Genomic DNA, 13,164 nt, shown 5'->3' with positions numbered 1-13,164 from the left:
ATTTGGTTCTCCCGGAATGGTTCTTCTAAGGAATTCTGGGATTGAAGGAAACCTTGCGATACATGGACGGCGTGTGTGGCCTGTACAGGTTTCTAGTTTCACTTGTATTTCTCATCCACTGGCATGACAACCCCTTTGCAGCCCCTTCTGAAGACAGCCTTCCCAGGATGGCCAGCCACCGACGGGTCTCCTTGGGCCAGTCCTTTCTGTGGGGCCACTCTGGGAAGGCTGCTTTCCTCAGGGCCACTGCCCGCGCACAGCAGCGCAGTTTCACTGTGGCTGTAAGGAACAGGGTTGCTGATCTTCTCTGGCCTGTCTTCCGGTTTCTGGACTGATGAATCCTGGTGGCCCCATGAGTCATTCCCGGCAGAGGCTTGCTGAGGGCCCGGAGGCAGGGCCGTGAGGCTGGCCACCAGACGGCTGCAGAATTGTGTGACAGGTGCTGGGGTCCCCAGACCATGGGATAAGGCGTCCAGGTGACAGGAGTTCGGGGAGACGGGGGGCTACCCCACCCCCAACCAGTCCCTGCCCAGTCAGGTTGCACTCGCCAAGGCCCTGGCCTGGCTTTTCCTTGTTGCCTGGACACACTGTGCTTTAACCATAGTGGCCTCCTCCCCAGACCTTTCATCTCCCTGGTTTTAACGGCTTTTATGTTTTAATTATGACTTTATTTACAGATGTCTGCTACACAGGCAAGAAAAGGAAAGCCTGCTTAAGATCCCCTGATTTTAATGCAAAGCAGTGCCCTCTGGGTGCCTTCCTGCCTGGGAGGTCCTGGCCACCCCTGCCGGTATCCCTAGTGGGGATTTGTCCCTCGCTCCTAGCAGAGCCGTCCCTCCCTTCCCAAGGCTCCTCCTTCCCAGCCCCAGCGGCAGGAGCCTGCCCTTCCCTTCAGTTACCCGCTTCCCAGGTTCGACCTCTCAGTGTCTTCTGTCGAGGTCAGCTGGGTTGCGGACCCCTCATTTTAACCTGTTCTCGTGTGGATGTTTGCTCTGTGGTCTGGACTTGGCCTTTGGTGTGTGGAAGGCAGGAGCAGCCAGGCTAGGGACGGCGGTCACCCTCCCCACCATGGGGGGGACTCTGGGAGCGGCCTGTCTCCCGTGGCTCGGCGGGAGCCCCACGCGACCTCCAGCCCGGCTCCAGCTCTGGCTTTGGTGGAGTTTCCAACGCTGCTCTTTCCTGCTGATTTCTTGCTGACGCAGAAGGCAGTGCTGCCCTCCTGGCCCATTCCTGGGTTCTGGGGGCTCCCTGCTGAGCGAGCCACGGGAAGGGCCCCGCGGGAGAGCTCGGCCTGTCCCCCAGGCTGGGTGGGCAGGAGCACCGGGAGCCAGCTCCCCCCCGCCGAGTCCTTTCTGGTGTTCAGAGGCTTCTGCGGGAGCTGGGATTGCCGGCCGAGCGTTCCTGCTTGGTCTGGCTTTTTCCAGAACGGGCTCTCTTCTCTTGGGGTCGGGACGTGACCTTCACAGCAGGTAGCTACCGGCACAGCGGCTCCTTCCTGGTTCCAGGGGTCATCACACACCTATGCTGGAAAGGAAGGGAACCTGGGGGGCCTTCCTGACTCCCCGGCATCCTGGCCACCCACCTGCTTCCCTCTTGGGGGCAGACGGCCTTCCCCCGACACTCCCCTGGGCCAGGCTCCCCATTGTTGCCACCACAAAGCCTCCTCTGCAGGGCTCGGGCAGTTTGATTCTCTTCTTATCTGCTTCCTCTCACGCGGTTACTCCCCCTGCCTGGCATTTCCCTCTCCTTGGCTTGTCTTCGGTGCGGCGTCCCACACGGTCCCCGGCTGTCTGTGCTGCGATTCTCCTAAGCTCCCGGAGGCCAGCCCATCGGAGTCACCTTCCACTTAAATCCTTTCAGGCAGGCGGGTTCCAGACGCCGGATGCCATCTCGGTAATCAGGCTTTGCTTCCGGAAAGGGTTCTGGACAAAAGACGTAGCCCGCCCGGCCTGGCCCGGCCTGCTGCACAGAGCCGCGTCTCCGCTTCCCAGCGCCGGGGTGTCTGGCCCTCACGGCCAGCTGCAGCCTGCGGTGCAGGGAAGTTCCAGGCGCGGTTCTTCACAAAGCACCTGACTCACTGGGGCTGCAGACAGCACTCACAGCTCTCAGGGCACAGGACAGAGGCACACTTGGAGGGCCTCACGGTGTAGGTGTGCGACGCCTGGGCTGTGCTTGTGCTCACAGGGGCCCACCCTGCCCAGTCTCCCTCCATCTCTGTCCTCAGGTATGGGGCGACCCAGTGGTGGCAGGGGGCCCTTTCGGGGTCCAGTCAGCTTCGGAGTGCTGCACACCAGCCTCCAAGCACACCTGTCTTCCTGAAACCCCCTCTTCCCTGGGACAGGTTGGGGACAGGCATCCCTGTGGAGATGAAAGCCTCTCCTGCAGGTCGTCTCTTGTTAGGGTGGCCCCAAGGGGTCTCAGGAGGGCCCCAGCAAGAGGGTGGAGAGGAAAGACGGAGACCTGGTTACCCCCAGTGACTTGCCTCTGGGATGCAGTTGCCTTGGCTGGGGAGGTGGCACCCTCGCTGTGACTTACAGGAGAGCCTCTAGCTGCTTCCTTGCCCCCCACGACCCCCCCCAACTGCTCTGAGTGCAGCCACACACACACTCTTCCCTGTGCGACCTTGGGGTACGGGCATACCCCACCCTGCACAGGCGCAGCCCCTCTCCTTCCTTGGGTTCTCAGGGAAGCAGCTCCTGCCCCGCTGATCCCTGTGGACGGAGGCCCCCCTCCTGGACCCTCTGCTTCGTGGGCTTTCGCTCCCGGAAGACCATGCCCATCCCAGGGGCCGGTTTTGCTTTGCCTGAGTGGGCTCCCGCTTGGCTCCGAGGCCTGTCGCCGGGCTGGTGAGAGCGGGGCCGGCCCCAGCAGGCCTCCTGCCCCACTTGTTCCCTCCCAGGAGTCTGTAGGGACCCTGGGCTCTCCACCCTGCAGCCCCTGTGGATGGCACGTCACCCTTGCCAGCAGGCCCGGCATCTGCAGGAATGCAATAACAGACGGTCTTGGAAAACATGGAACGTCTGCCCTTGTTATTTAGGAACAAAAGAGCCTTTGAAGAATCGGAGGCTTACGGCCCGCTTCTTGAGATCGTGGGTAGCTGGGGCCAGGCCATTCCGAACGCTCCCCGGCCGTCCCTTTGCTGTGGCACCACTGGCAGGCGCCCCACTCTCTGCTCGTCCCTGGGGCTGGAGGTGGGGGGCTGTTTCTGTGCGCAGCAGGTACCGGGCTCAGGTGTGCTGTAGGACATCCGCAGTGCTTGGGGCTTCCACAGCGTGCATCCAGGAGCCCCCTGCAAACCTGGGGCGTGTGCATCTAAGTTTTGACCCCTACAGGGTGCAGCTTGTTACAAGTTTTATGACTTTTCAGGAGCAGTTGGAAGTGGAGGAATCTGGGAGCCACATCAGGCTTCAAGTGATCCGCCAAGTACAAGCGTGTTGTCCAGATGAGACAGTGATGTGTGGTGCTAGTGTTTGCTTTCTCAGACTTTGTTTGGCGAACTTGAGAATTGTTTGCTCCCGGTATCTGTGCCCATGGTAATAACACACGTTTTGTCCACCTGTGTCCCCCCAAACCTACCATCTAGACCCGGCTGGTGAGGGCCCCTTCTCGGGACACTGAGCTCCGTGGGGAAATCATGCAGCTGAACTCAGGCAGCCCCTGGGGACGGGCCCACGGGGGTCACCACTGCAGCTGGGCATGTCCACATGGGGGCCGCTGAGGCTGGGCTGGCACGTCCCTCCGGCACGGCGGGCATGGCTGGCGGCTGCAGGTGTGGCCCCTGGGCAGCCGTCTGATTTGGATGTGCGTCTCTGGGGCGCGATGCTTCCGGCCAAGAGGGAGGAACCCGTTAGGACGTTGCTGTTGGCGGTTGTCAGGGGCCAGGGTGTGAGTTTGTGCCCCGCCCCCCCGCGCCATCATGTGGCAGACCCCAGGACTGTCTTGGGTCTGCGCCGCGTGCCCACACAGTCGCGTTCCCCAGATGCTGGCCTTGGGGACGGAGCCTCCGTGCAGGCTGAGGGGCCAGAGCTCGCCTGCCCAGATAGGGACTCTCCCAGAGAGCCATTGTAGGAACAGCGAGACCTTGGCCGTGAGTTCCTCCAGTCAGGGCAGGAGCTGGAAGCAAAAGCCTCTGGACGAGCAGCTCAAGTTGTCAGTGGGTTTGACAGGAAGGACATCATGTTTACCAACAGGCAGCACCGAGGCCAAAGGTTGTTCAGGTTTTTTTGACTCTTTCTCATGGAAAATGCCTTCTATTTGTGTCATGTAAATAAGCAGAGTTAGTGTGACACACAAGTCCCAGACAGCTTTGTTAAATAGTTTAAAATTTGGGGAAGCAAAATTTCAGGCTGTTACTTATTAAAGGACGTGACACAGTCTTAATTTACGGAGAAACAGTGGCCCGTGTCGGGCCGCAGCGTGTAATTGCAGTGACACACGCAGAAGCCCTCGGTGTGTGTGATGCACGGCTGAGGGGATGCGTCTCAGCCAGGCTGGCCGTGAGTGTCCCGTGAGTCCCCAGACGTGTCAGGGGAGGACTCTCGGAGAGCGGCGTCCACGGGGAGACACACCCTCAATGCTAGACGCTGCCTGGGTTCCCCTGGTTCACCGTGTCCCTGCAAGGACCTCCCTGGCCTCTGAGGAGCTCAGAGGGTTAAAGGAGGTTTGGACAGGAAGGTCCTGACGAGCTGTCCCTTCCTGGTCCCATTTCTAACCTGCACCGGGGTGGCCGTGCTCTGTCCACACGCTGAGGCCAGGTCATGCTTCTGTCTTGATAATGCGCATGTGGGCCGACGAGGCTGCTGTGGTTCCCGACCATTTTCGGAAGGCAGATCTGCTTGCACAGTCCAGCTGGGGGGAGACGACCACAGACCCTACCCAGCCTTGGAGGAGGCCCAGGGGAAGAAGTGTGCAGGGTGACCCCTGGAGGGGATCCCGGAGCGATGGGCTGGGCGAGCGAGCTGGCCTAGGTCACCGGTGCCGCTTCGGCTGGAATTGCGGAAGGGACCGTCCTGAGGTGGAGACGGAGGCGGGTGGCAGGTTGGCCGCACACAGGCGACTGCCCCGTGGGGAGGGTGGGCAGCTCCCTGCTGCTCTTGACTTTGGCCCCATGGGGGGCGCTGGGGGCGCAGATCCCGCCGGGCAGACTGGGGACGCAGCGGTCGTGCAGGGCAGAGGCTGACGGGATTTTCTATCCACAAACGGGAATTCTCAAGGATTTCACCAGCCACCTGCTGGCCCTCTTCTGTGGTCCTTTCTTAGTGAAGGGGCAATCTGGTGACAGCATAATTAGGGAGCAGAGACGGGGAGGTCCCGTCACAGAAACACTGTGGTTTCAGCTCACAGCAGACGGAGGTGGGCAGAGGCTGTCCATGGGCACAAGCTCCTGTGTTGGTGAGCCCCTGGGGACCAGGAGCAGGGGAGAGGGGCGTCTGCCGGGAAGGCTGGGTTCCTTGAAGCGCTTGGCTCTGTGCACACTGGGATGAGCTCTGGCAGGTGGCTTTCGGCCAAAACCAACACGCTGAGCCTCCTGGAACCAGCCCTGTCCCCGGATGGGGTGTGAGCTCCCCACACGGCTGTTCTGCCCAGGGGCCGTCCGGCCAGGAGTGGAGACAGCTCAGCTTTTGAGTCTCACATGCACGTTGGCTCGTCTCCCCCTGGGAGGGTGTGCCCTTGGAGGGACCGGCAGAAGAAAGCTAGGCAAATGGCTGTTAATCTAAGGCTCTGAGTGTAAAAAACGTACTGGCAGTTCAGAAGCCGGAGGAATGATAGTACGGCTACTTCCAAGTGTGGACAGAGAAAAGCTAAGAGCATTGATTAAGATGTTTTCCCCCAGTGTGCTTATTGATGTTATCAATAAAATTAAGAATTCGGTGCTTTGTTCAAGTCAGGGAAAAGTGTAGGACTCTGGTTGCCTGTTCATTCATCCTCCCCGGCACCCGTCCGTCCGTCCGTCCACCATCCATCTGTCCGTCCGTCCACCGATCCATCCATCCATTGACCCACTTACCCACCCATCCATCTGTCCATCCGTCCATCCGTCTGTCCGTCCATCCATCCATCCGTCCGTCTGTCCATCCATCCGTCCACCTGTCCATCCGTCCATCCATCCATCGGTCCATCCGTCTGTCCGTCCATCCATCCATCCGTCCACCCGTCCATCCGTCCATCCGTCCACCCGTCCATCTGTCCATCCATCCATCCGTCTGTCCGTCCATCCATCCATCTGTCCATCCGTCCACCCATCCATCCGTCTGTCCGTCCTTCCATCCATCCGTCCGTCTGTCCGTCCATCCGTCCGTCCGTCCATTCACTCACCCTTCCATTCATGTATCATTCATTCACCTGTTGGGCAGTGGCTCCTGAGGGCCTTCAGGGGACCACTCAGCACCAGGCCAGGCACTGGGCACACATGTCCTTCCCCTCTGGAGCTTCAGCTTAGAGTTCAGCGGCCTACAGTTTTGCTCACTCCCTTCTTCTATCTTTAGTTGCTTAAAGCAGAAGCAAACCCGTGAGAAAAATGATTGCCAGATGACAAAGGCCCCACTCCCAAGCCCGGTGGTCCTGGCTACTCCCCGCTCCTGGCCCCACCCCAGCCCGCACGCAGCCCCACACCAGGCCTTGCTCCCCAGAAAGAAAGAGGTAAGTTCGTAGGCCGCTGATCCCTGGTTTCGGATCTAGCTCTCTGAACTGCGGCCGGGCCTTGTGGCTCCCTGTGGGAAACGCTGCTGAGAGCCGGCCCGGCTCCTGAACCTCAGGCTGTGGCTTCTGGGGCCGGTTTGTGGTGCAGGTGGGACCCGCTGCGCGTTCTGTGTTTGGTGCCCTTCGCATGTGGAGATTTCCTCCTCTCTGGTGAGAACGTCAAAGGACAGCTGGAAATGTCTCTTTCTCCAGGGGGAGTGCACAGGGGTTTTAGGTCGTCTGTCCTGTCCCCAGACGGGCAGTCGGATCAGCATTCTCCCCACCCCAAGTAAATCAAGCACACAAAGTAGGATAAACTCACCAGGCCCGTGGTCTCAGAACCCGCGTTCCCGCGGATGTGGTTGCCTGCAGGGGATGGGCACGGTGTTCCGGTCAGTGATGCTTCTCACCGTAGACCTCGTTATCAAAACATACAACACGTAACTAGTAGCAGTCATGGTTTGGAAACTATGATAGAGCTTTCTGGAAAACTGTGATAATGCCACCATTTACGAAGACTTGGGGTACTCTGTTCATGGTTCTGTGTTGTTTCCAGTCTGATTCTTGGTCTCCTGAGTGGGTGTGTCACGCTTCCACCCTAAATCTTTCCTTCAGAACCAGAGCCTTTCCCTTTGTGACAGAGTCTGTGGCCTGAGTTATCCCTCAAGACCCAGAAGATGTCACGGCTTGCGTGACCTCAGCTCTTGGATCTTTGTCAGAGTACCCCTCCTCGCCTAGCCTTCCTGTCTGGGGGCTGCCAGTCCGTAACTAAAAGCAGCACAAAGAAGTGAGGCCAGGAGGTCGGGGCCTCCAAACACTGGTGTTTGGGGACGTCCCTGCCTGGCCAGTCCTGGCCTCCGTCACAACTGCCTGAACGGCCCCTTCACTGTCACACAGGCTGAAAAACAAACTTGCTCTGACCATTACTTGTCTCTTAAAGCAGTTATGTGTCTGTTTAAACCACATCTTTACTAAAACTTGACTTTTTGAAAACAGTGTGCCTGGCACCGTGGCCCAGGCTGCGGTAACTGGTGGGGGAGGGGACACATGGGGTTGAGCTGGGCCAGCGCGTGGGCAGCCCCGGGATCCCCTCTGCCTGTCACTGCAAACACAAGCCAGCTCTCGTCAGCATGGTTTCGGGTGACCGTGTGCTGTCCAGAGCTCGTCCTGGCTTCCTGACCTCAGGCACAGGCCACAGCATGTCGTGAATGCCCGTCTCCTTCTCTCCACTAGCAGGGCTCATTTAACTGACCTCACCGTGGTGGCATGGGTTGGACAGATCGGCGGACACTCATGTGCAGCCGACCCAGCAGCTGGTGGGGGCTGCTCCCGCGTCACTCGGTTCCATGGGGGGGGGGTCGTCTAGGGCCAAGCCGCTCCACGACGGGCCCTGCATGGGAGACCACAGTGGACGGGTGGGGGCTGCCTTGAGTGGCCCGTGGCCTGGCATCTGTGGCTGGGGCCATGGACCCTGGCCTGGACTGGCCAGCGAGGGCCAGGTGGTCCCAGCGCCGGACAGCCAGCTTGCGCCCGCAGACAGAAGGACCCCATTTACACCCTCCGTGCCTCATCCAGCACCCATTTCTTTTACAAATAGAGCGGATGCAAAGCAGAGCCGTGCAGCGACTGTCCCATCGAGGTCTGCTCAGCTCTGGGAGGGGCCTGGGTCAGGGAGGGTCTGGATGACGGTACCTGGGACGCGCCCTGTCCTGTGAGACATGTTACACGGCTCCACCGAGGTCCCGTAAATGACATCACTGTGCTGCTTCCAGAAGGTCCGATCACGTCTGCGGTCATATGCAGAACGTCCTGTAGAGGCCGCGTGAGCAGCCTGGGCCCTGCCACTTGGCCTCCTCACGTCATGGTCTTCTGGCAGAGAGTGGCTTTCTGGGTGGTTCTCACCGGCTGTTACGGGGCCAGCTGTGGGGATTTACCACCTTCCTCAGATACCTGCCTCTGCAGGCGTCTGTTCCCGCCCGCTGGGGAGGAAGGCGAGGTCCCTGGCTAGCTGCGTGGCGGTTGTTTGGGGAGTCTCGTACCGTGCCAGTAAACTGTTGCCCCTTCTTCTTTTTCTGCAGGACTATTTTTATCCAAGATACTTAGGTAAGTTGAGTCCCTGCCTCTACGGTCGTCGTAAGGGAATAGAGGGGGACTCGCGTCTGCGTCGGCTCCCGGAGCTCACCTACCGGACCTGTGTGTGCCTCTCACGCCCCAGGGTCCGTGTTAGCCTCCGTCCAGCGCCATTGTTGGCAAACGGCTTCTCTGCTCGGACTCCAGGCTTCACTTCCTGTTTGGGACTGGGATTGACTTAGTGGGTTTGTGACATTTTGGTCTCCGGGTCTTGGCACTCCCAAAATGACTGAAGATCCCAGAGAACTTCTGTCCGTGGGGGCTGCACGCGTTGGTACCGGCCATGTCACCAGTCAGAACTGAGAACAGTAAACAACGTTTTTGTTTCATTGGAACAAGAGGAGTGTATGAACGGACACCCCCGGCCACCGAGTAGGGACGTCCCCGTGCGGGTGGCCCCTGCGCACTGGGGGGAGAAGGTAAAGGGACGAACGGCCATCGGAGAGAGGCCCTGGCCTTCATTTTAAGAGATTTTGGGATGCATATCGCTTGTCACAAGATGCATCTAATCCAGGGTCTCCCTTTTTAATTTTGTGAAGTGCATTTTGGTAAATTTTCCATTGGCCTTATATCCTCTTAGGGTTCCTTCTCGGGGTTGGTATCTGGCAAGAAGCCAGGTAGACCTGTAATTGGCCCTAAAAAGACAGGAACCTGCTGGCTCCCGGGTTCCCTGTTGGCCTCAGAGGCCTGGCTCCCGGGTACTGGGGTTTGCTTCTAGAGGCGAAGGGTGACCAGCTACCCCAGGGCCCCCTCCAGGCGGCCCCGACCCTTGTCCGCCTGGGCGTGCTGTAGTCCCGGGGACCCTGCTGAAGGCGGGACGTGGCTCAACACTGTTGTGCTCAGGTTCGAGTTTCCAGGCCCCTTCCCCTGCTCCCATGTGTACGCAGCTCGTCAGGTGGGTGGGGCTTCGGGGCGACGCTCCCGAAGCAGAATGAATTTCGGATCAAGGGCAGTGTTTCCAAATGGGGGTCCACTTGAAACTGAAGTTTAACCCTCTGGCTGTGGTCAGGAATCTCCCTGAATGTGAGCAGTGATCCTTCGGGGCTGTAGCCGAAGGCGTCTGCGGAGAGACACACCTTGGCACACAGAGTACCGCCCTTTCGGTGAAGGCATTTTTTGGCTTGCCAGTGTACAAGGGACCTGGACTGTGTTGTTGCTTCAGCCCCAGGAAGCGTGAATATTACCCTTTTCCAGAGGGTCTCCGACCCAACGTGCGAGTTCTAAGGTCTTCCTGTCTCTGACGACAAGAACAACGGGCTTCCCCCTCTCTCTTGCAGACTGCATTAGTAAATACGGATCTCCGTACACAAAGAGCCCCGACTTCGTTTCGTGCGTTCAAAGTAAGTGTGTCCTTCCTGTCCCCCAAAGCCCTGTGGGTCAGGGTAACCTCAGGCTTTGCTGTGGGGTCTTGGGTGTGGCTGTCCCCCCAAGGGGGTGGAATACTGGCCTGAGCGCTGCTCCCTTTCCACTGGACTTTCTCCCTTAAGCAAGTGAGGTTTGGTTTTTTAAAAATAGGCAGAAACGCAAGCCCTGTGACGGCTAACGCTTTCAGGGCTGTGGGGCCGAGCACACCTCTGGGTCTGCCTCCTAGTCAAGCAGCCGGGCTCCCGGAATAGTCCTAGACCTGTCACCTCACACGCACAGTCTCTTGGTTTTGCACAAACACTGGCTAACCGCAGACGAGCTCCGACCCCACTCTGCCGCCCCCCGAGCAGGACGTCCCTGCGTTCAGAGCGCCTGCCGGTTCCCGGCGCATCCGCAGGAGCCGGCGTGCGCCTCCCAGGCTCCTCCTGGTTTCTTATTTTCACAAACAAATCTCACACGGTGGAGGGTGTCTGCGGGACGGGCCCTGGCCTGCACCGCCCCTCACGTCCATGCAGACCGGTCACCGGCCGGGTGACCACCTCGCCCCCATGGTGCCGGGCCTGTGCGTGTTTCTGCGTTTTGGTCTCCTTCAGTGTCAAAGGTGAGGCGTGCAGCTGGCCTTTCTGCTTGTTCTTCTCACTAGCGAGTGAGGCGGACAGTCACATGCTTAGAACCTTGTGTTCTTTCCCCGCAAGGGACCCGTGTCTGGCTCCGCCAGTTTCTCTCGGTTTGCAGGAGTTCTGGATTCGCCGTCTGTCCTAAAAGTAGCACAGTTCTCCCTCAGCTCCTCACGCATCTTTCGTGCTGCTAGTAACGTCTCGTCACGTGTCCCGCAGGAGAGCGGACTCTGCCGCTGTCTGTCGCGTCTGGCTGGGGTCTGAGCTGCGAGCTGCCCGCGGCCCCAAGCCAGGTGTCCGCGTGCTCTGCCCCTGTCACAGGCAGGCTCCGAGTACACGGTCCCGCCGCGGGGTGGCCCTTCCTGCATTTCACGTGGGACCTGCCCCCTCTGGGGTTGCCCAGAAGTCAGGAGCACCCGGTCCTGCTCATGGGGCCCAGCTGGCCTGGCTGGACGCGCCCCCCTGAGTCCGGACACCCACCCATCCACCCGCCGGTCACAGGCCCGAGTCCCGGCTCAGACGAGCAGAGGAAATGATCGATTTAACGCAGGAAGAGGAGGGGAAAGTGGTGCCGCCATTCAGGCCCCTGCTCCGCTCTGACCCAGGGCAGCCCCACACAGGTACAGAGCAGACCGGCCTCTCTGATTTGGGTTAGAAGCACCTCTTGACTCAGGGTGCCAGAACCTGTGCCCGTGCTTCGTGGGCAAACCGGAGCAGGCCCCTCCCTCGGCCTCCCTGGGGTCGGCTTGTGACCTTGTTCTCTCCAGGGGCCTGGTGACCTCACTGGGGCCTGAGGCAGACATTAGGGGGTGGGGTCGTAGCAGTTTAGGTTCGTATCATTTCGGTTTTTTGTTTTTAGCAATTTTTTTAAGGATGTCAGTTTGCTAAACCAGTTTCTTCTTTCACATCATGTGACCTCGTCGATTAGACTGTTCTAGCTGCTGGGTTTGGGTTGTGCTTTCCAAAGGTCATACAAAGCTCCGTGGTGCTTCACGCCTCCGGACAGCGCCCGCTCCGGACGGCAGCCCCTGTTGTAACGGCGCTCCTGCAGAACCATCGAGGTCTGGCTCCGAGGGAGGCTGTAGCGGTCTGGCCCACATTGTGCCACGAGACAGATCGTGTGGCCTTAGAGGGGTTCTGATTGTGTGACCAGCGAGGACTGGCTCTGAATGAGTTCGAGCTGTCTGCTCGGGGGGCAGGCACATGCTCTCGCACTGCTGTCTGTGCCGGTCAGTTCTCCGGAGCCTGAGGCCCCCTCCCATGCAGCGCCACCCTCACGGGGGCCCAGGGCCCGAGGCCCATGGCTCAGGAAGGATGCACACCCTGCCCACCCCCTACCCCCGGAGCCAGACCCCCGGCCTCAGTGCACGCAGGACAGCGCTGGCAACGTCACGCTGTTTTCATCACTTCTGTCCTGAAAACCCTCTGATTTGGGGGCCACAAGACAGCGCGGCGCAGCTGAGTGCTTACTGTCGGTTACAGTCAGATCGACGCCACAGCCTCTTGGTGCTCACCCCGCTGGGCTCCAGGCCCGGGGCTCTCTTCCTGTTACCGTCTCACCTTCGCTGGCAGACCTCAGGGCGCTGGCCCCATCCCCGTGGCCCCCTGGGCGCCACCTGGAGCCTGTCATCCAGGTTAGAACGGGTTGTCACCCTCGGACTTCGAGGCTGGGGATCAGCAGCCGCTGAGAGAGGCTCCCTGTGGGGTCCACGGGCCCGCGACGGGCAGCACGGCCGCCTCAGGATGAGGGGAGCCCCATGTCCTCCGGGCAGGGAGCGGGTGCCCTCGGCTACAGAGGTCTGTTCTCATCCGTACCCGCCGAGGGTGTCAGCTCTTTCTGTCGGAGTTTGCGGGGCCCCTGCCGAGGGCCAGATACCCCAATGCAGCTCGTCCCCCCTCCTCTGGTGCCAGAAGTGAAGCCCGGGCAGGACACGGGGTCCAGCCACAGTGGATTATTCTGGGCTGGGTGTTCTGCGGGAGCCCATGGGAGTGTCGCCCGCGGGAGCTGGTCGCGGCCCCTGAACGCGGGGATCTGAGGTTACTGAGAGGGTTGGGCGTTCGAGGCAGATTCTAGAGTTAACCAGCCCTTATGCCGAATGCACGGTTTTGCGCTTCTGAAACAACCAGCTTTTGAACCAAATACGGCCAGTGGAGACGCAGGCCCTTCCCTGGGGGCCCCCTGGGCTCCTGCTGTGAGTCGGCGGCTGCCCCCGCCCCCCCACGACCCCTCCTGCCCTCAGGGCCCCTCATCTGTGGTGTGGACCTGACCCTCCCCGGCCCTTCTGCACCCGGGTGCACTGCGGACAGCCAGTCCGGCGGCATGGGAGACCACAGGGCTGACCCGCTGGCCCCCGGCAGCTGGGGGACGCGTGGT

General features: G+C 60.2%; 1 protein-coding gene across 2 annotated transcripts in view; it reads left to right on the top strand.

Annotated features, from left to right (window-relative positions):
- The window catches only part of GAS6 (growth arrest specific 6), a 31,168-nt gene that overhangs the window by 1,798 nt on the left and 16,206 nt on the right, over positions 1 to 13,164 (top strand). For both annotated transcript variants that reach the window (XM_059378059.1, XM_059378060.1), the window contains exons 3-4: positions 8,757 to 8,781; positions 10,086 to 10,148. In XM_059378059.1, coding sequence (XP_059234042.1) covers positions 8,757 to 8,781; positions 10,086 to 10,148 — 88 coding nt within the window. The remainder of the gene's footprint in view (positions 1 to 8,756; positions 8,782 to 10,085; positions 10,149 to 13,164) is intronic.

This window comes from Mustela nigripes, chromosome 15 (assembly GCF_022355385.1).
Source record: "Mustela nigripes isolate SB6536 chromosome 15, MUSNIG.SB6536, whole genome shotgun sequence".
In the NCBI taxonomy this organism is placed as follows: domain Eukaryota; kingdom Metazoa; phylum Chordata; class Mammalia; order Carnivora; family Mustelidae; genus Mustela; species Mustela nigripes.
Note: the sequence above shows the minus strand (reverse complement) of the source record. Positions and strands in the feature narration are given on the sequence as shown.